At 51.9% G+C, this 20,870-nt stretch overlaps 1 protein-coding gene across 45 annotated transcripts in view; it reads right to left on the reverse strand.

Moving 5' to 3' along the window:
- The window catches only part of SCRIB (scribble planar cell polarity protein), a 263,350-nt gene that overhangs the window by 104,409 nt on the left and 138,071 nt on the right, over positions 1-20,870 (reverse strand). For 43 of the 45 annotated variants that reach the window (XM_075919866.2, XM_089776049.1, XM_089776052.1 and 40 more), the window contains 2 exons: positions 16,351-16,470; positions 16,025-16,081 (listed from right to left, as the gene is read on the reverse strand). In XM_075919866.2, coding sequence (XP_075775981.2) covers positions 16,025-16,081; positions 16,351-16,470 — 177 coding nt within the window. The remainder of the gene's footprint in view (positions 1-16,024; positions 16,082-16,350; positions 16,471-20,870) is intronic. The other 2 variants (XM_089776047.1, XM_089776068.1) reach the window with 1 other exon arrangement.

Raw genomic sequence — 20,870 nt, forward strand, 5'->3', positions numbered from 1 at the left:
AGATGTGGCAACTTTGTGTCTGTTCAGGGAGTGGTAACCAGACCCTACATATGAAGCTGGGTATGAGGGACATGGGAGGGAATGCAGACAGAAATTGGCTTTAGTCCAGGAGAACCACGTCCACACTAAGACTTTTTTCTCAGTGTGCTCCTCCTGGGCAGAACACAAGAGCCACTGTTTTGAAGAAGTCTCTTAGAGTTATTCCATCTGGAAATACTGCTTTATCCAGCACTAGTTTCAAGCTGACTCAGAGACCTCCTGCTGAGCCGACATGCCTCTGGGTTCTCCTCTCGTGAATTGTAGAGCAAGAGGGAAGAGTATTCCACCACCACAGTGATCTTGCCTCCCCTGATGACAGACAGGAAATGCTCCTCTCTGCTTGCTGATGTAGGACATGGCTGCAGTGCTGTTGGTGAGCACTACGTGCCGAAGGCCGAGTGGCCATCGTACTCTCCTGAATGCCAGCACACGGAGACGGAGTCTGGATCTCCGTATGCCAAGTACTTGTAACGCAACCCCAGCCCAGACTGGAGGCACTGGAGAGGGCGAGACAGTAAAGTCGGAAGCTGCCGTCCATGTTCTCCACGGGCAGCCCCCCCTGAAGGCTGTGTGTATTCCGTGCAGCTTCTTGCCTGCCAGAGCAGCGAGGGTCTCGCTTTCAGACAAGCCAAGAGTGTGATGTAGATCAATGAAACCTCAGTCCTGTACAAGCTGCTCTTTGAGAGCAGCTAAGGAGGCTTTCTGCTCTGGAAGAAAGGCTCAGCGTGAGGGCGGGTTAGGAAGCTCCGTGGAAGGCACAAGGCTTTCTCCAAACTGATTAGCAGCCCAAGTGACTGGAAGAAGTTGCTCATGGATTGGATTTCTGGGGGGATGGATTAGCAATATGGTGCACATCCGTATGCAACTCTGTCATAGCCTCAAAACCACTGTGGAGAGACTGCGACAGGCTGGCAGTAAAAGCGGCAGGGCATCCTGCTGTATAAGGCTCAGGGTAGCTGCCAGCAGCTGCTTTAGGAGGGGCCTATGCCATCGATGGGCCTGCATCCTTGGGTGCTGCGAGGAACACAGGATGGCGGATAGGAAAACCTCCACAGAACTGAGGAAGAGTTAATCCCAGGCAGCAAGCAGGGCCCATAGTGCCTGCATCTTCTCCAGGGTCTTGACAGGCTTGTCTCTACAGAGGCCCTTGCCCTCAACTGGAGGTTTTGGATGGTCCCAGGAGATTCTAGCGTGAGACCAGATGACCTCAGCCAGAAAGATCTCCTAAGAGCTGCTCCTATTCCAGTGTCCTTGCACTGGTGTCTGAGGCATCAGAGGCAGCTCCTAACAAGCATGCAGCCCGTGGTCTTAGCTGCTTCCATCTGTTCTCCTGACATGGCGTCGAAGATGGGCTCCTGGAACCCCACAGGTGGCAGAGCAGGCTGGCCTGGTAGTAGGCCTGACAGAAGCCCAGGGGCCACACAAGCAGGCTCTCTTGCCACATGCACCCAGCTAACATCCCTCTAAGGCAGAAGGGGCAGACCTCCCCTGTCTATGCACATCGTAATAGACACTGACATCCGCTAGCTGGCTGGCAGGTCAGGCTGCCAACCCCGGGCAGGTGGGAGGCTCCGAGCTAGCATCTGGCTGCCACCCATGTCCTTGGGTCCCCAGGGCTTGTGCCCAGGGCTCCCATTCTGAAACGGTGTGAAACTGGTTGTTCCTTCCTAAGTGGAGCACTTTGCATTTGTCTTTATTAAACTTCATCCTGTTTACCTCAGACCATTTCTCCAATTTGTCCAGATCATTTTGAATTATGTCCCTATCCTCCAGATTAGTCGCAACCCCTCCCAGCTTGGTATCATCTGCAAACTTAATAAGCGTACTTTCTATGCCAATATCTAAATCGTTGATGAAGATATTGAACAGAGCTGGTCCCTGTGGAGCCCCACTTGTTATGCCTTTCCAGCAGGATTGTGAACCATTAATAACTACTCTCAGAGTACAGTTATCCAGCCAGTTATGCACCCACCTTATAGTAGCCCCTTCTAAGTTGTATTTGCCTAGTTTATTGATAAGAATATCATGCGAGACCGTATCAAACGCCTTACTAAAGTCTAGGTATACCACATCCACTGCTTCTCCCTTATCCACAAGACTCGTTATCCTATCAAAGAAAGCTATCAGATTGGTTTGACATGATTTGTTCTTTACAAATCCATGCTGGCTGTTCCCTCTCACCTTGCCACCTTCCAAGTGTTTACAGATGATTTCCTGAATTGCTTGTTCCATTATCTTCCCTGGCACAAGTTAAACTGACTGGTCTGTAGTTTCCTGGGTTGTTCTTATTTCCCTTTTTATAAATGGACACTATATTTGCCCTTTTCCAGTCCTCTGGAATCTCTCCTGTCTCCCATGATTTTCCAAAGATGATAGCTAGAGGCTCAGATACCTCCTCTATCAGCTCCTTGAGTATTCTAGGATGCATTTCATCAGGCCCTGGTGACTTGCAGGCCTCTAACTTTTCTAGGTGATTTTTAATTTGTTCTTTTTTTATTTTCTTCTAAACCTACCCCCTTCCCACTAGCATTCACTATGTTAGGCATTCCTTCAGACTTCTCGGTGAAGACCGAAACAAAGAAGTCCTTAAGCATCTCTGCCATTTCCAAGTTTCCTGTTAGTTTCTCCCTCCTCACTGACCAGTGGGCCTACCCTGTCCTTGGTCTTCCTCTTGCTTCTAATGCAGTGGTTCCCAACACGGTGCCCACGGGTGCCATGGCACCCGCCGGGCCATTTCTGTGCGCCCTCCGAGAGATCGGGGTCATCCCCGCCCCCTGGCACGTGGTGCATGGGTGGTGCCGGCCCCTGGGCACGCAGCGTATGGGTGGCCCCACCCCTGGGTGCACGGTGCAAGGGCTGTGCCGGCTCCGGGCGCGCGGCATATGAGCGGTGCCAGCCCCAGGTGCACAGCAGATGGGCGCTGCTGGCTCCTGGGCATGCAACACAGGAGCGGTACCGGCTCCAGAAGTGCGGCGCATGTGTGGTGCCGGCACCGGGCACACGGCCTATGGGCGCGCAGCATATAGGTGGCCCCGCCCCCGGGTGCACAGCGCAAGGGCTGTGCCGGCACCGGGCACATGGTGTATGGGCAGTGCCGGTCCCTGGGTGCGCGGCACAGGCGTGGCGCTGTCCCCGGGTATGCGACACAGGGGCAGTGCCAGCTCCGGGCACGCAGTACATGGGCAGCCCCACCCCCAGGCACGCAGTGCAGGAGTGGCACCGGCCCCAGGCGCGCAGCATGTGGGTGATGCCAGCTTCTGGGTGTGTGGCACAGGAGCAGCGCCGGCCCCGGGAGTGCAGCGCATGGGTGGCACCAGCACTGGGCACGCAGCATATGAGTGGCCCTGCCCCCAGGCGTGTGCGTAGCCCCGCTCCCAGGCGTATGTGCGGCCCTGCCCCCGGATGCCCGGCAGCCCCAAAAGGTTGGGGACGACTGTTCTAATGTATTTATAAAAAGTCTTCTTGTTTCCCTTTATTCCCGTAGCTAGTTTGAGCTCATTTTGTGCCTTTGCCTTTCTAATCTTGCCCCTGAATTCCTGTGTTGTTTGCCTATATTCATCCTTTGTCATTTGTCCTACATGCTTTGCTCTCAAATCTGTGGCACTGTCACTGCTTTCAACGGCTTGTGCCTTTCTCAGAAAAGTCTTCTGGGCTCCTCCAGCCTTTGCGTTGCATCATTAGCCTCTGAAGGGCTTTTCTCATTAAGGAGCCACATTGACTTGAGAATGTTGGGATACAAGATGCTGTCATAGCTTACATGTAAAGTGACGCTGCACGACGAGCAATGCTGTGGGACAAGACCAAAAACAACATATGCCACTGGCTGCATGGAGACACCAAGACTTGGACTCGGGGAGACAAGTTCTGCTCAGACTGCTCATTCCAAACACTGGAGGGCTGAATTCCCCAGAGGGAGCTGCAGAGCCAGAGTAGAAGTGTTGCTAGGCTCTAATGGGATTTGGCTGTCCTTCTTGCAGTCGGGAGCAGAAAGGTTCCTGAATTCTATTAGTTGGTCTAGATTATGTTTACTCAGGTTAAATGAAGCTCAGTGTTTTGCAAAACCCAGAGTTGGACGCTTAGTCAATTAAAGGGTTTTGAAAAGATCTGCTGGACCCTAAACACACAGTTCAAAAACCAGTCAAGATCACTGTTTTTTGGTAGTCAGAGGACAGTGTCCTGTGATTAGAGGGGTTAAAAAGGCTGTTCTAGCAGTCCAGAGGCACTACGCCTGCATAAGGCAGGGCTACTCAACACGTGGCCCATGGTGAGGTTTGGGCTTATGCAGGGCTCAACATGTGGCCCGTGGGTGGCATCCTTTGAACATGATCTCCACGGGGAACACGCTCCACAATGGCGAGGTGTCTCCCAGGCGGGGTGAGCTCTGAGAGACACACGTGGACGGCCTGGCTGGAACAGACAGGTACAGAGTGTCTAGTCCCCAGGGAGGAGATGCCGGGAGTGCCAGGGCATTGTGGGAAGTGCTTCGTATTCATGCCTGTTAGTGTGAAAGAAGCTATTTGCATATATTTGCATATATATTTGCATGTATATGCAAGCACACTTAAGTTGCATCCCTTGGCATATGCTGTGAGTATCATTGTGGCCTCAGGGGCGCCCACAGTCACGTAGCTCTGGCATGAGGTGTGGGGCAAGTCATGGTGACTCCTCACTTGAGACCGGCAAGAACTTGCTGAAATTGTACTGCCGGGCTTGCTCTGGAATCACGGTGACATACTCCAACCTCCTATCTCACTGGGAGATGAAACACACGTGACAGGGAAATGAGGCATCCAGATCCTTGGGGCAGAATGAATATAACGAGAACAAACACACGTCCCCTCTCGCAGAGCAACAGGCAGGCCCTGCCACTCAACGACGAGGAAAGGGAGCACGTCAGAAGAAGGATGTCCTCAGCCAGAGAGGAAATGCTGTCCCCGAAGGTAAATGCCACTTCAACTCCCCAGTCCCACTGTGTCTAGGATGCATTTCATCAGGCCCAACAGTCCCACTGTGTCTGAAGAGTCAAGGGCATGGCTTCTCCAAGAGAGTATGTCTGACCACCATGAGACTACCTTGTATGTCTCCAGGTCAGGGACAGGTCAAGAGCTGACTGTGGAAGTTGATGTGGCTCTGACTAAGCTGTAGGCCTGCCAAGGAGCAGAAAGGAAACATAAGTGAGCCCTAATGCAAGGGAATTCCCATCCTCTTTATTCAAATCTTTCCATCTGTGCAGCCAATCACAGCTGTAGACTTTAAGGCCAGAAGTGACCATTGGGATAATCTAGTCTGACCTCCTGCACACTGGAGGCCACAGAACCAAACTCATGTAACAGACACATCATTTCTGGCTGAGTTACTGAAGTCCTCGGATCATAATTTACAGAGAATCCACCATTAGTACTAGCTTGACTGAGCAGGTGCATGGGAAAGGCACCAAGTCGAGAGAAAAAATGGTTACCTATTCTTTAAAAATTAAAGTATTGACACCACAGGCCTAAAATCACCAAAGTGATCAAACGTAGGCATTCCTTCATCATCAGACTTCTTGGTGAAGACTGAAACACAGAAGTCATTAAGCATCTCTGCCATTTCCAAGTTTCCTGTTAGTTTCTCCCTCCTCACTGAGCAGTGGGCCTACCCTGTCCTTGGTCTTCCTCTTGCTTCTAATATATATATAAAGAAAGTCTTCTTGTTACCCTTTATGTCTCTAGCTAGATTGAGCTTGTTTTGTGCCTTTGCCTTTCTAATCTTGTCCCTGCATTCCTGTGTTGTTTGCTTATATCCATCCTTTGTAATTTGTCCTACTTTCCACTTTTTATATGACTCCTTTTTTATTTTAAGATCATGCAAGATCTCCTGGTTGAGCCAATGTGGTCTTCAGCCATACTTTCTATCTTTCCTACACAGCGGAATTGTTTGCTTTTGGAACCTTAATAATGTCCCTTTGAAAAACTGCCAATGCTCTTCAGTTGTTTTTCCTCTTAGTCTTGTTTCCCATGGGACCTTACCTACTAGCTCTCTGAGTTTACTAAAATCTGCCTTTCAGAAATTCATTGTGTCTATTTTTCTGTTCTCCCTTCTACCATTCTTAGAATCATCAATTCTATGATTTCATGATCACTTTCAGCCAAGCTGCCTTCCACTTTCAAATTCTCAACCAGTTCCTCCCTATTTCATAGAATCATAGAATAATAGGACTGGAAGGGACCTCGAGAGGTCATCGAGTCCAGCCCCCTGCCCTCAAGGCAGGACCAAGCTCCGTCTACACCATCCCTGACAGATGTCTATCTAACCTGTTCTTAAATATCTCCAGAGAGGGAGATTCCACCACCTCCCTTGGCAATTTATTCCAATATTTGACCACCCTGACAGTTAGGAATTTTTTCCTAATGTCCAATCTAAACCTCCCCTGCTGCACTTTAAGCCCATTACTCCTTGTCCTGTCCTCAGTAACCAAGAGGAACAAATTTTCTCCTTCCTCCTTGTGACACCCTTTTAGATATTTGAAAACCGCTATCATGTCCCCCCTTAATCTTCTTTTTTCCAAACTAAACAAGCCCAGTTCATGAAGCCTGGCTTCATAGGTCATGTTCTCTAAACCTTTAATCATTCTTGTCACTCTTCTCTGTACCCTTTCCAATTTCTCCACATCTTTCTTGAAATGTGGCGCCCAGAACTGGACACAGTACTCCAGCTGAGGCTTAACTAGTGCAGAGTAGAGCGGCAGAATGACTTCACGAGTTTTGCTTACAACACACCTGTTGATACAACCTAGAACCATATTTGCTTTTTTTGCAACAGCATCACACTGTTGACTCATATTCAACTTGTGGTCCACTATGACCCCTAGATCCCTTTCCGCCATGCTCCTTCCTAGACAGTCGCTTCCCATCTTGTATGTATGGAACTGATTGTTCCTTCCTAAGTGGAGCACTTTGCATTTCTCTTCATCCTGTTTACCTCTGACCATTTCTCTAACTTGCTAAGGTCATTTTGAATTATGTCCCTATCCTCCAAAGAAGTTGCAACCCCACCCAGTTTGGTATCATCTGCAAACTTAATAAGCGTACTCTCTATCCCAATATCTACATCATTGATGAAGATATTGAACAGTACGGGTCCCAAAACAGACCCTTGAGGAACTCCACTTGTTATCCCTTTCCAGCAGGATTTAGCACCGTTAACAACAACTCTCTGACTACGGTTATCCAGCCAATTATGCACCCACCTTATCGTGGCCCTATCTAAGTTATATTTGCCTAGTTTATCAATAAGAATATCATGCGAGACCGTATCAAATGCCTTATTTGTTAAAATCAAATCTAAAACAGCTTTTCCCCAGTAGCTTACTGAATCTTCTGTAATAAAAAATTGTCTCCAATGTAGTCCAAGAACTTATTGGATAATCTGTGCCCCACTGTGTTAGTTTCCCAACAGATGTCTGGATAGTTGAAGTCCCCCATCACCACCAAATCCTGCACTTTGGATGATTTTGTTAGTTGTTTAAAAAAAGCCTCATCTGCCTCTTCTACCTGGATAGATGATCTATAGTAGACCCTTAGCATGACATCATCCTTGGTTTTGCCCCTTTTAGCCTAACCCAGAGATTCTCAACACATCTGTCTCCTACATCCATATCCACCTCAGTCAAAGTATACACATTTTTAATATATAAGGCAACCCCTCCTCCCTTTTTTCCCTGCCTCTCCTTCCTGAGTAAGCTGTACCCTTCTATACCAATATTCCAATCATGGGTATTATCCTACCAAGTCTCTATGATACCAACGATGTCATAGGCTACGTCTAGACTAGCATGATTTTCCGGAAATGCTTTTAACGGAAAAGATTTCCGTTAAAAGCATTTTCGGAAAAGAGCGTCTAGATTGGCGCGGAGTTCGCGTTATAACGATACGCTTTTGCGGAAAAGCATCCGTGCCAATCTAGACGCGCTTTTCCGCAAAAAAGCCCCAATCGCCATTTTCGCAATCGGGGCTTTTTTGCGGAAAACAAATCTCAACTGTCTACACTGGCCCTTTTGCGCAAAAGTTTTGCGCAAAAGGGACTTTTGCCCGAACGTGAGCAGCATAGTACTTCCGCAAGAAGCACTGATTTCTTACAGTAGGAAGTCAGTGCTTTTGCGGAAATTCAAGCAGCCAGTGTAGACTGCTGGCAAGTTTTTCCTGAAAAGTGGCTGATTTTCCGGAAAAACTGGCCAGTCTAGACACAGCCATAGTGTTTTTATGTATTAGCACTTCAAGTTCTTCCTGGTTATTACCCATACTCCTTGCATGCGTATGCAGGCATCTAAGGGTATGTCTACACTACCCTCCTATTTCGAAATAGGAGGGTAATGTAGGCATACCGCACTTGCAAATGAAGCCCGGGATTTGAATTTCCCGGGCTTCATTTGCATAAGCCGGGCGCCGCCATTTTTAAATCCCGGCTGGTTCGAACCCCGTGCCGCGCGGCTACACGGGGCTCAAACTAGGTAGTTCGAACTAGGCTTCCTAGTTCGAACTACCATTACTCCTCCTTCCACGAGGAGTAACGGTAGTTCGAACTAGGAAGCCTAGTTCGAACTACCTAGTTCGTGCCGCGTATAGCCGCGCGGCACGGGGTTCGAACCAGCCGGGATTTAAAAATGGCGGCGCCCGGCTTATGCAAATGAAGCCCGGGAAATTCAAATCCCGGGCTTCATTTGCAAGTGCGGTATGCCTACATTACCCTCCTATTTCGAAATAGGAGGGTAGTGTAGACATACCCTAAGATACTGATCTGATCTTGCCTCCCAGTTCTGGCAATTAAGATACTGATTTGATCTTGCCTCCTTTTTCTCTGCTATTATAGCCCACACTCCCTTCCATTTCCGACCCATCTCCCAGGTCTCCATGTTCTTCACTTATCTGTGGGTTGTGGTTGCCAGGCAGCTGGCATTTTCATGATACCACCTAACAGCAGCTGTAACCAGCCTGTGCACCACTACCCATGGTGCGCTGTGGACACAGACCATGGAAAGTCCCAACTTAAAGCTTCTAATTGGCTTCCTCCCCTACGTAACGCTAACGTGCATTCCAGGAAGTGTCCATACATTGGGGTAGGATTACTGTATTTTCTGAACTCCTGGTTTCAACGTCAGCTTGATTTGGACTTCTGCTTTGGACAGTGAACTCAGACCCTGGGTATTGATCCGACCTGGAATCTGACTATGCACTCCTCCACTCCTCCCTGCCTCAGGTTTGCCCCTGCCCTGACCCTTGGTCCCTACTGACTGTGGCTGGATCCTGACATCGAGCCGTCCTGACATCAAGCCGTTGATCACTACCCGCTGGGCCCGGCCTTCTAGCCATCTTTCTATCCATCTTACCGTCCATTTATCCAATCCACATTCCCTTAACTTGCTGGCAAGAATATTGTGGGAGACCGTATCAAAAGCCTTGCTAAAGTCAAGGTATATCACATCCACTGACTTTCCCACGTCCACAGAGCCAGTTACCTCATCATAGAAGCTAATCAGATTGGTCAGGCACGACTTGCCCTTTGTGAATCCATGCTGACTATTCCTGATCACTTTCCTCTCATCCAAGTGCCTCAAAATGGATTCCTTGAGGATCCCTCCATGATTTTTCCAGGAACCGAGGTAAGACTGACTGGCCTACAGTTCCCTGGATCGTCCTTTTCCCCTTTTTTGAAGATGGGCACTACATTTGCCTTTTTCCAGTCATCCGGGATTTCTCCCGATCCCCACGACTTTTCAAAGATAATGGCCAAAGGCTCCTCAATGACATCTGTCAACTCCCTCAGTACCCTCGGATGCATTAAATCTGGACCCATGGATTTGTGTATGTTTAGCTTTTCTAAATAGTTCCTAACCTGTTCTTTACCCACCACGGGCTGTCCATCTTCATCCCATCTTGCGTCACTTAGCGCAGAAGTCCAGGAGCCAACGTTGTCCGTGAATACAGAGGCAAAGAAAGCATTGAGTACTTCAGCTTTCCCCACATCATCTGTCACTAGGTTACCTCCTTCATCCATTAGGGGCCGCACACCCTGTCTGATCACCTTCTTCTTGTTAACATGCCTGTAGAAACCTTTCTTGTTATCCTTCACATCCTTAGCCAGTCGCAATTCCATCTGTGCTTTTGCCTTCCTGATAGCCCCCCGGCATTCTCGAGCTATACCTTTAAACCCCTCCCTGGTCATTTGTCCAAGTTTCCACTCTTTGTAAGCTTCCTTTTTGTGCTTAAGTTCACCAAGGATTTCCCCTGTAAGTCAACCCGGTCTCCTACCATGTTTGCCTCTCTTGCTACACGTCGGGATGGTTTCTTTCTGTGCCTTCAATAAGGCTTCTTTAAAATACTGCCAGCTGTCCTGGACTCCTTTCCCCTTCATGTTAGCATCCCAGGGGATTCTGCCCATCAGATCTCGGAGGGAGTCAAAATCTGCTTTTTCGAAGTCCAAGGTGTGTATTTTACTACTCTCTTTCCTTCCTTTGGTCAGGATCCTGAAATCTACCATCTCATGATCACTGCTTCCCAGGTTGTCACCCACCTCCACTTCCCCTATTAGTTCCTCTCTGTTTGTGAGCAGAAGGTCAAGCTGTGCACGACCCCTGGTCGGATCCTTCAGCACTTGTGTCAAGAAGTTATCCCCAATGTTCTCCAAAAACTTCCTGGATTGCCTGTGTATTGCCGTATTGGTTTCCCAGCAGATGTCAGGGTGATTAAAGTCCCCTACGAGAATCAGGGCCTGTGATCTGGAAGCTTCGCTCAGTTGTCCGAAGAAAGCCTCATCTACCTCATCCACCTGATTCGGTGGCCTGTAGCAGACATCAACCACAATATCACTGCTGTTGTTTGCACCTTTAAACTTAACCCATAGACTCTCAACAGGTTTTTCTCCCTCTTTACACTGGAGTTCAGAGCAATCGAAGTGCTCTCTTACATATAGTGCCACTCCTCCTCCTTTTCTCCCCTGCCTGTTGTTCCTGAACAGTCTGTACCCTTCCATGACAGCACTCCAGTCATGCGAGTCATCCCACCAAGTCTCTGTTATCCCAATTCAATCATATTTCTTGGTCTAGGCCAGGGCCTCCAGTTCTTCCTGCTTGTTGCCCAGGCTTCTCGCATTAGTGTACAAACACTCCACAGGCTAGAGCAAGTCGACAACTGTGTTTGTCACCCCTGGCTGAAGGGCCTGGGACTACTTGTCACCTACAAAGACTCTGAGCTGGCCACAAGGGATGAGGGGCCATAAACTAAACTCTGCGCTTAGCCCATTAACACTACGCCTAACGCTAATTCTCCTTACGCTAGACAGTGGCCCGATGACATCATGAGGGGTGTGGCCTCTCTCCAACCCAGATGGTAGGGACAACTACACCACCACAACACCCTCATCCTCATCTCTGCTATACATTGCTCCTCGCATAGAAGCTGATCCATCCCCTCACCACTAAGACTAAGATTTTATCACTGTTACTCGTCATTCAAATCGTCGACAGGTCCATGGGCAATACACATAAATTCAGGGAATCCATGATCTCTCTGTGAGTGCTGCTGCTCCGGCTCCATTGTTTGCCCTCTCATCCTTGGCTAGGAGCTCCAGGATGCCCCCACCACAGCGAGCCCTGCTTGCCAGCCGCGCTGTCCAGCGATCTGCGTATGCACAGATCGCCCGAACCCAGCTCTTCCGGGTTGCAATCTACTCGCCACAGGCAAGCAGATTGCATTATTTGTGGAGCCCGCTGATAAGGCCTCCCTGCAACAGCTGCTGCTGGAACCCTGCAGGGGGACCCTGAGGAGGCTGTCGCCTGTGGCTGGAACCCTGCAGGGGGACCCTGAGGAGGCTGTCGCCTGTGGCTGGAACCCTGCAGGGGGACCCTGAGGAGGCTGTCGCCTGTCGCTGGAACCTTGCAAGGGGACCCTGAGGAGGCTGTCGCCTGTGGCTGGAACCCTGCAGGGGGACCCTGAGGAGGCTGTCGCCTGTCGCTGGAACCTTGCAAGGGGACCCTGAGGAGGCTGTCGCCTGTCGCTGGAACCTTGCAAGGGGACCCTGAGGAGGCGGTCGCCTGTCACTGGAACCTTGCAAGGGGACCCTGAGGAGGCTGTCGCCTGTCGCTGGAACCTTGCAGGGGGACCCTGAGGAGGCGGTCGCCTGTCGCTGGAACCTTGCAGGGGGACCCTGAGGAGGCTGTCGCCTGTCGCTGGAACCTTGCAGGGGGACCCTGAGGAGGCGGTCGCCTGTCGCTGGAACCCTGCAGGGGGACCCTGAGGAGGCTGTCGCCTGTCGCTGGAACCTTGCAGGGGGACCCTGAGGAGGCTGTCGCCTGTCGCTGGAACCTTGCAGGGGGACCCTGAGGAGGCTGTCGCCTGTCACTGGAACCTTGCAGGGGGACCCTGAGGAGGCGGTCGCCTGTCGCTGGAACCTTGCAAGGGGACCCTGAGGAGGCGGTCGCCTGTCGCTGGAACCTTGCAAGGGGACCCTGAGGAGGCTGTCGCCTGTCACTGGAACCTTGCAAGGGGACCCTGAGGAGGCTGTCGCCTGTCGCTGGAACCCTGCAGGGGGACCCTGAGGAGGCGGTCGCCTGTCGCTGGAACCTTGCAGGGGAACCCTGAGGAGTCTGTCGCCTGTCGCTGGAACCCTGCAGGGGGACCCTGAGGAGGCTGTCGCCTGTCGCTGGAACCTTGCAGGGGGACCCTGAGGAGGCGGTCGCCTGTCGCCTGTCGCTGGAACCCTGCAGGGGGACCCTGAGGAGGCTGTCGCCTGTCGCTGGAACCTTGCAGGGGGACCCTGAGGAGGCTGTCGCCTGTCGCTGGAACCCTGCAGGGGGACCCTGAGGAGGCTGTCGCCTGTCGCTGGAACCTTGCAGGGGAACCCTGAGGAGGCTGTCGCCTGTCGCTGGAACCTTGCAGGGGAACCCTGAGGAGGCTATCGCCTGTCGCTGGAACCTTGCAGGGGGACCCTGAGGAGGCTGTCGCCTGTCACTGGAACCTTGCAGGGGGACCCTGAGGAGGCGGTCGCCTGTCGCTGGAACCTTGCAAGGGGACCCTGAGGAGGCGGTCGCCTGTCGCTGGAACCTTGCAAGGGGACCCTGAGGAGGCTGTCGCCTGTCACTGGAACCTTGCAAGGGGACCCTGAGGAGGCTGTCGCCTGTCGCTGGAACCCTGCAGGGGGACCCTGAGGAGGCTGTCGCCTGTCGCTGGAACCTTGCAGGGGGACCCTGAGGAGGCTGTCGCCTGTCGCTGGAACCTTGCAGGGGGACCCTGAGGAGGCGGTCGCCTGTCGCCTGTCGCTGGAACCCTGCAGGGGGACCCTGAGGAGGCTGTCGCCTGTCGCTGGAACCTTGCAGGGGAACCCTGAGGAGTCTGTCGCCTGTCGCTGGAACCCTGCAGGGGGACCCTGAGGAGGCTGTCGCCTGTCGCTGGAACCTTGCAGGGGAACCCTGAGGAGGCTGTCGCCTGTCGCTGGAACCTTGCAAGGGGACCCTGAGGAGACTGTCGCCTGTCGCTGGAACCTTGCAAGGGGACCCTGAGGAGGCGGTCGCCTGTCGCTGGAACCTTGCAGGGGGACCCTGAGGAGACTGTCGCCTGTCGCTGGAACCTTGCAAGGGGACCCTGAGGAGACTGTCGCCTGTCGCTGGAACCTTGCAGGGGGACCCTGAGGAGGCTGTCGCCTGTCGCTGGAACCCTGCAGGGGGACCCTGAGAAGGCTGTCGCCTGTCGCTGGAACCTTGCAAGGGGACCCTGAGGATGCTGTCGCCTGTCGCTGGAACCCTGCAGGGGGACCCTGAGGAGGCGGTCGCCTGTCGCTGGAACCTTGCAAGGGGACCCTGAGGAGGCTGTCGCCTGTCGCTGGAACCTTGCAAGGGGACCCTGAGGAGGCTGTCGCCTGTCGCTGGAACCTTGCAGGGGGACCCTGAGGAGGCTGTCGCCTGTCGCTGGAACCCTGCAGGGGGACCCTGAGGAGGCTGTCGCCTGTCGCTGGAACCTTGCAAGGGGACCCTGAGGAGGCTGTCGCCTGTCGCTGGAACCCTGCAGGGGGACCCTGAGGGGGCTGTCGCCTGTCGCTGGAACCTTGCAAGGGGACCCTGAGGAGGCTGTCGCCTGTCGCTGGAACCTTGCAGGGGGACCCTGAGGAGGCTGTCGCCTGTCGCTGGAACCTTGCAGGGGAACCCTGAGGAGGCTGTCGCCTGTCGCTGGAACCCTGCAGGGGAACCCTGAGGAGGCTGTCGCCTGTCGCTGGAACCCTGCAGGGGGACCCTGAGGAGACTGTCGCCTGTCGCTGGAACCTTGCAGGGGAACCCTGAGGAGGCTGTCGCCTGTCGCTGGAACCTTGCAGGGGGACCCTGAGGAGGCTGTCGCCTGTCGCTGGAACCCTGCAGGGGAACCCTGAGGAGGCTGTCGCCTGTCCCTGGAACCTTGCAGGGGGACCCTGAGGAGGCTGTCGCCTGTCGCTGGAACCTTGCAGGGGAACCCTGAGGAGGCTGTCGCCTGTCGCTGGAACCCTGCAGGGGAACCCTGAGGAGGCTGTCGCCTGTGGCTGGAACCCTGGAGGGGGACCCTGAGGAGGCTGTCGCCTGTCGCTGGAACCCTGCAGGGGAACCCTGAGGAGTCTGTCGCCTGTCGCTGGAACCCTGCAGGGGGACCCTGAGGAGGCTGTCGCCTGTCGCTGGAACCTTGCAGGGGAACCCTGAGGAGACTGTCGCCTGTCGCTGGAACCCTGCAGGGGGACCCTGAGGAGGCTGTCGCCTGTCTCTGGAACCCTGCAGGGGGACCCTGAGGAGGCTGTCACCTGTCACTAGAACCCTGCAGGGGGACCCTGAGGAGGCTGTCGCCTGTCACTAGAACCCTGCAGGGGGACCCTGAGGAGGCGGTCGCCTGTCACTAGAACCGTGCAGGGGGACCCTGAGGAGGCGGTCGCCTGTCACTAGAACCCTGCAGGGGGACCCTGTCGCCTGTCACTAGAACCCTGCAGGGGGACCCTGAGGAGGCTGTCGCCTGTGGCTGGAACCCTACTGGGTGCCCCAGAGGAGGCTGTCGCCTATCGCTGGAATTATGCCAGGACTTCACTGGCTGCCAGCTCTGGTCCTGAGGCTCCAGTCCTGAGCTGAAGCAGAAAATATCACGGAAGTATCTGGAAGTCACGGATTCCATGACTTCCTGACCTCTGAAAGAGAAATGGAGCCTTACTAACCATTTTTGTTGCCTTTCTCCATACCCTATTCCAATGCCAATGTATCTTTTTTGAAATGGAGTGACCAGAACAGCTTGCAATATCTGAGGTGGTGGTATACCATGGATTAAGACAGTGGCATTTTAGATTTTTTTTATCTTATTATCTATCTCTTTCCTAACTGTTCCTCCCTGCTGCTGCACACTGAGTGGATGTTTTCAGAGATCTATCCGCAATGACCCCAATCTCTCTCTCTGGAGCAGGAATAGCTAATTCGGATCCCATCATTTTCCGATGTATATTTGGGACTATTTTTTCCAGTGTGCATTCTTTTGCACTTAGACAGATAAAGGACTGCTTGGCTTGAGATAATGTATCTTTTACCAGAGCCCGCAGCTGTCTTCTTCAAATATGGGCAGCTCTGAGCTGTGTGTCGGTGTCACCCCTCTGACTTTCCAGCTGTGTGCAGTTAATGGTGCGGTGTGGAGAGAAATGATCAGCTCTCACACAATCCAGAGAACAGAGGCTTCTGCCCTACAAATTGGGGCACAAGTACAGCATGAAGCCATGGTGCACCTGCGGGAACAGTTCCAGTGACGCAAGGGAGAAGAGGAGTGGGAAATGAAAAAGGGGCTGGAGAGGGGGGATGAGGGACAGCAGAGAGGGCCGATACACCAGGAGTGAGGAGAGGACCCAGAGCTCCATGTGGGCAGCAGTGCTGTGCTTAGGGCAGATCTGTGGCATTTCCCTCAGAACTCGCCACCTTGGCCAAGATATCGGCAAAGTCAGGGTGTCAGTGTGAAAATGCTCTCACCACTTTCTCCATTTCTTCTCTCTCCCACTGAGTCGCCTCCCTCACCATCTCCATCTCCTGGGAACAAAGGGGAAGGTCAGAGGGCCCGGTCCTCACACGACTCCTGCCCCAGGGACAATACCATCACCCCAAAAGGGAAGCTTGGAGAGTCACATCCCTGAGCACTCCTAGGGGAAGCATTATCACTCTTCCAACCCTATGACAGCTGCAGGGCACAGGAGCTATGGCGGTGAGTGAAATCTGCTCTCAGGCTCCACAGGCCAAGACAAAACACTGTAGAGACCTCTCAGCCCCACCCTCTCTCCTGAAGTAGTCATAGTGCTCACCTTTTGTAGGATCTCCAGCTCCTCTGGGGTCAGGTCACGGTCAATGGAGGAGATGCTCTCCAGGCTGTTCTTGCGCCCGATGCCAGCTGCAAAGGGATTGGCAATGATTCCTGGGGACATCTGTGAAAAAGAAAGTAGCATCACATGTCAGGAACAGCCAGTGCCTTAGACTATAGCGCCTGCCTGTCCCCCAGGCACTCAGAGCAGAGATGGCCTCATCCCGGAGCACAATCACCTCTTGATACTAGGGCAGTAGGTTCTCAAGCAGGGCTTTAGGACCTTCAAGGAGGACTGCACCAGGGGGAGGGGTGGCTCGAGTGCCTTTTGCAGTCCCTGCTCTTTCAAATGAGGGGCTCCAGGGCTTGCAGAGGGCCATGTGCTTACAGCTCAGGGTCCGAGTGTGGGAGTCCTTAAGCCCATGCTACTCTGTGGCCCAATGGGAGTCCTGACGTGACTGTGGCACTTCCGCAGACAGCCAGGGTGCCTGACACACAGATATGGATGATGCCAGCATGTGCGCCATTGTATCCATGGCATCCAGGGACGCCTGCAGGAACGCCGGGGCCCCTCTCTTGAACTGCTTCTCAGAGAACTCAGGAAGCGAATCCTCAGACTTGTCCATGGCCTGACGCATTCACTTCATAGCGGCGAAGGGGCCTGGTGATCAGCCACTCGCAACTGAAGGCTTGCGGAGGAATGAACCATACGACCGAATACATCCATTCGCCTTCTTCCCCCCGACCGCCCGTGCCTCCCCTGCAGGGGAGCTAGAATAGAGGCATTTCTGCCCCTTCACCGGCAGGAAGCATTTTCTCTCCACCCTATTAGAAGTGGAGGCTAGAGAGGAGGGAATCTTAGTAATTTTCAAGATCCTTTTGTGCATCGGCAGCACAACTTGCCCCAGTGCCGAGATGCTGAGCACCCCAAAAAGGGCATCTGCTGGCTCCTTCAGCGCCTCCGCCTGCAATCCCAGGTTTGAAGCCACGCACTCCTGATCAGGACTCCCTGGGTATGTCTACACTACAAAGTTAATTCGAACTAACAGCCATTAGTTCGAATTAACTTTGATAGGCGCTACACATGCAAACCGCTAGTTCGAACTGAATTCGAACTAGCGGAGCGCTTAATTCGAACTAGGTAAACCTCATTCTACGAGGACTAACGCCTAGTTCGAATTAAGTAGTTCGAATTAAGGGCTGTGTAGTCACTTAATTCGAACTAGTTGGAGGCTAGCCCTTCCCAGGTTGCCCTGGTGGCCACTCTGGGCCAAGCCAGGGAAACTCTTCTGCCCCCCTCCCGGCCCTGGAGCCCTTAAAGGGCCACGGTCTGGCTACAGTGCCTGTACCAGGTGCAAGCCTGCCAGCACCCAGCCAGCAGACCCTGCACCTGGCACAGCATGAGCCAGCCACCCGCTGCCACCCAGCCCTTCGCCTCTTCCCAGGACCAGGCTAACGGCTCCCAGGAGCCTGCCCGGGGCTGCAAGAGGCGGGCGCCCGCCTGGTCTAGTGCGGAGATCATGGACTTCATCCAGGTTTGGGGGGAGGCCTCCAACGTCCACAGTCTCCACACTAGGCACAGGAAAGTGGCCGTCTAGGGCAGAATAGCTGCCAGCCTGGCCACCAAAGGCCACATGCGAACCCAGGAGCAGGTTTGCATGAAAATCAAGTTGGTCCAGTGAGACCCCCGACCCTGAGCTTAGAACATAAGAACATAAGAACGGCCGTACTGGGTCAGACCAAAGGTCCATCCAGCCCAGTAGCCTGTCTGCCGACAGCGGCCAACACCAGCTACCCCGGAGGGGATGGACCGAAGACAATGACCAAACCATTTCTCTCGTGCCATCTATCTCCAGCCTTCCTCAAACAGAGGCTGCACTAAATTGGAGAGAAAGGAGCTTCTCACCCACTGTCAACTACTGGACTGTATAATTATTGTATTTTGTGTAACCTTGTGTTTGTGGGGTACTTTTCCATCTTCTTTCCTTCTTGGGGTTGGGATAAAAAGTGTTTACCTGCCTTTCCTTGTTGTGCTTTTAAAACTTTTACAATATATGGTTTGGCCCTTTTAAAGTGAGCAACGTTTTCATTTACTGCGGCATTCTTGGGTCAGCAAACACCTATGATAGATGAGGTTTGGTGGTATCTGCAACTTCCACTGAGGCTTAATTAATAATAATCAGATGCAAATTTAGGTACAAGCTTCCCTCAGTGCAACAGAATTGGTGACCGCGGCAGGACCCCAATGGTTTGCTTGATCTCAGCTGCTTTTACAGCAAGGAAAGCAGGTTTTGAGAATTGTGAAATAGAGTAAAGGGAGGGCTCTAAATAGACCTCTGTCCTATCTCTCTCTGCTCCCAACCATTTCTGTTCCCTAAAATCCGGCCTACGGTCCAGCCTGGTAGTGGGGGGACGCGCTCACTCAGGGTCTGTAACCCTCCGGTAACTGACAGACACCCCGCTGGTTAGTTGGGCAAGAAGCCCTTCCTAAGCCCAGCCCGCAGGTGCCACCAATTGGAGGCCTTGCTGAGTCGGAGGCCGTTGCACGTGGTCACAGTTCGTGAGTGCAAACCCCTTCCCCGCTTTTCTCTGGAATAGCGCGGTTTGGCTGGCGCGTCCTAGTTTCTCTGGTGGACAGTACCGCAAGCTAGTGTGATATTATTCAGCTGGTCTTGAGCGACCCGGTACACCACAGGCTTGTTCCAGGAGGCTTGGTAAGAAGCCTGAGAAGAAGCCATGGCAGCTACTAGAGTCTTCACTGAGGACGGCTGGGAGCTGCTGGATTTGGTTTTAACAAATAGGGAGGAACTAGTTGAGAACTTGAAAGTGGAAGACAGTATAGGGGACAGTGATCACGAAATAATAGAGTTCATGATCTTAAGGAAAGGTAGAAGGGAGACCAGCACAATTGAGGTAATGGATTTCAGGAAGGCAGATTTTGATAAGCTCAGAGAACTTGTAGGTAAGGTCCCATGGGAAGCAAGACTGAAGGGAAAAACAACTGAGGAGAGTTGGAAGTATTTCAAAGGGACGTTGTTAAGGGCCCAAAAGCAAACAATTCCGCTGTGTAGGAAAGATAGAAAATATGGCAAAAGACCAGCTTGGCTTAACAAGGAGATCTTGCACGATCTCAAAATAAAAAAGGAGTCATATAAAAAATGGAAACTAGGACAACTAACAAAGGATGAATATATCTAGCAACACGGGAATGCAGGGGCAAGATTAGAAAGGCAAAGGCACAAAATGAGATCAAACTAGCTACAGGCATAAAGGGAAACAAGAAGACCTTTTATAAATACATTAAAAGCAAGAGGAAGACCAGGGACAGGGTAGGCCCACTGCTTAGTGAGGAGGGAGAAGCAGTAACAGGAAACTTGGAAATGGCGGAGATGCTCAATGACTTCTTTGTTTCGGTCTTCACCGAGAAGTCTGGAGGTGTGCCTAACGTAGTGAATACAAGCAGAGAGAGGGTAAGTTTAGAAGATAGGATACACAAAGAACAAGTTAAAAATCACTTAGGAAAGCTAGATGTCAGCAAGTCACTAGGTCCTGATGAAATGCATTCCAGGATACTCAAGGAGCTGATAGAGGAGGTATCTGAGCCTTTAGCTATGATCTTTGAAAAATCATGGCAGACAGGGGAGATTCCAGAAGACTGGAAAAGGGCAAATATTGTGCCCATCTATAAAAAGGGGAATAAGAACAACCCAGGAAACTATAGACTGGTCAGTTTAACGTCTGTCCCAGGGAAGATAATGGAGCAGGTAATTAAGGAAATCATATGCAAACACTTGGAAGGTAATAAAGTGATAGGGAATAGCCAGCATGGGTTTGTGAAGAACAAGTCATGCCAAACTAATCTGATAGCTTTCTTTGATAAGATAACGAGCCTTGTGGATAAGGGAGAAGCGGTGGATGTCCTATACCTAGACTTTAGTAAGGCATTTGATACGGTCTCGCATGATATTCTTATTGATAAACTAGGCAAATATAACTTAGATAGGGCCACGATAAGGTGGGTGCATAATTGGCTGGATAACCGTAGTCAGAGAGTTGTTGTTAACGGTGCTAAATCCTGCTGGAAAGGGATAACAAGTGGAGTTCCGCAAGGGTCTGTTTTGGGACCTGTACTGTTCAATATCTTCATCAATGATGTAGATATTGGGATAGAGAGTACACTTATTAAATTTGCAGATGATACCAAACTGTGTGGGGTTGCGACTTCTTTGGAGGATAGGGACATAATTCAAAATGACCTTAGCAAGTTAGAGAAATGGTCAGAGGTAAACAGGATGAGGTTTAATAAAGAGAAATGCAAAGTGCTCCACTTAGGAAGGAACAATCAGTTCCATACATACAAGATGGGAAGCGACTGTCTAGGAAGGAGCATGGCAGAAAGGAATCTAGGGGTCATAGTGGACCACAAGTTGAATATGAGTCAACAGTGTGATGCTGTTGCAAAAAAAGCAAATATGATTCTAGGTTGTATCAACAGGTGTGTTGTAAACAAAACTCGTGAAGTCA

The sequence above is a fragment of the Pelodiscus sinensis genome, chromosome 2, assembly GCF_052426305.1.
Source record: "Pelodiscus sinensis isolate ZL-2025 chromosome 2, ASM5242630v1, whole genome shotgun sequence".
Lineage (NCBI taxonomy): Eukaryota > Metazoa > Chordata > Testudines > Trionychidae > Pelodiscus > Pelodiscus sinensis.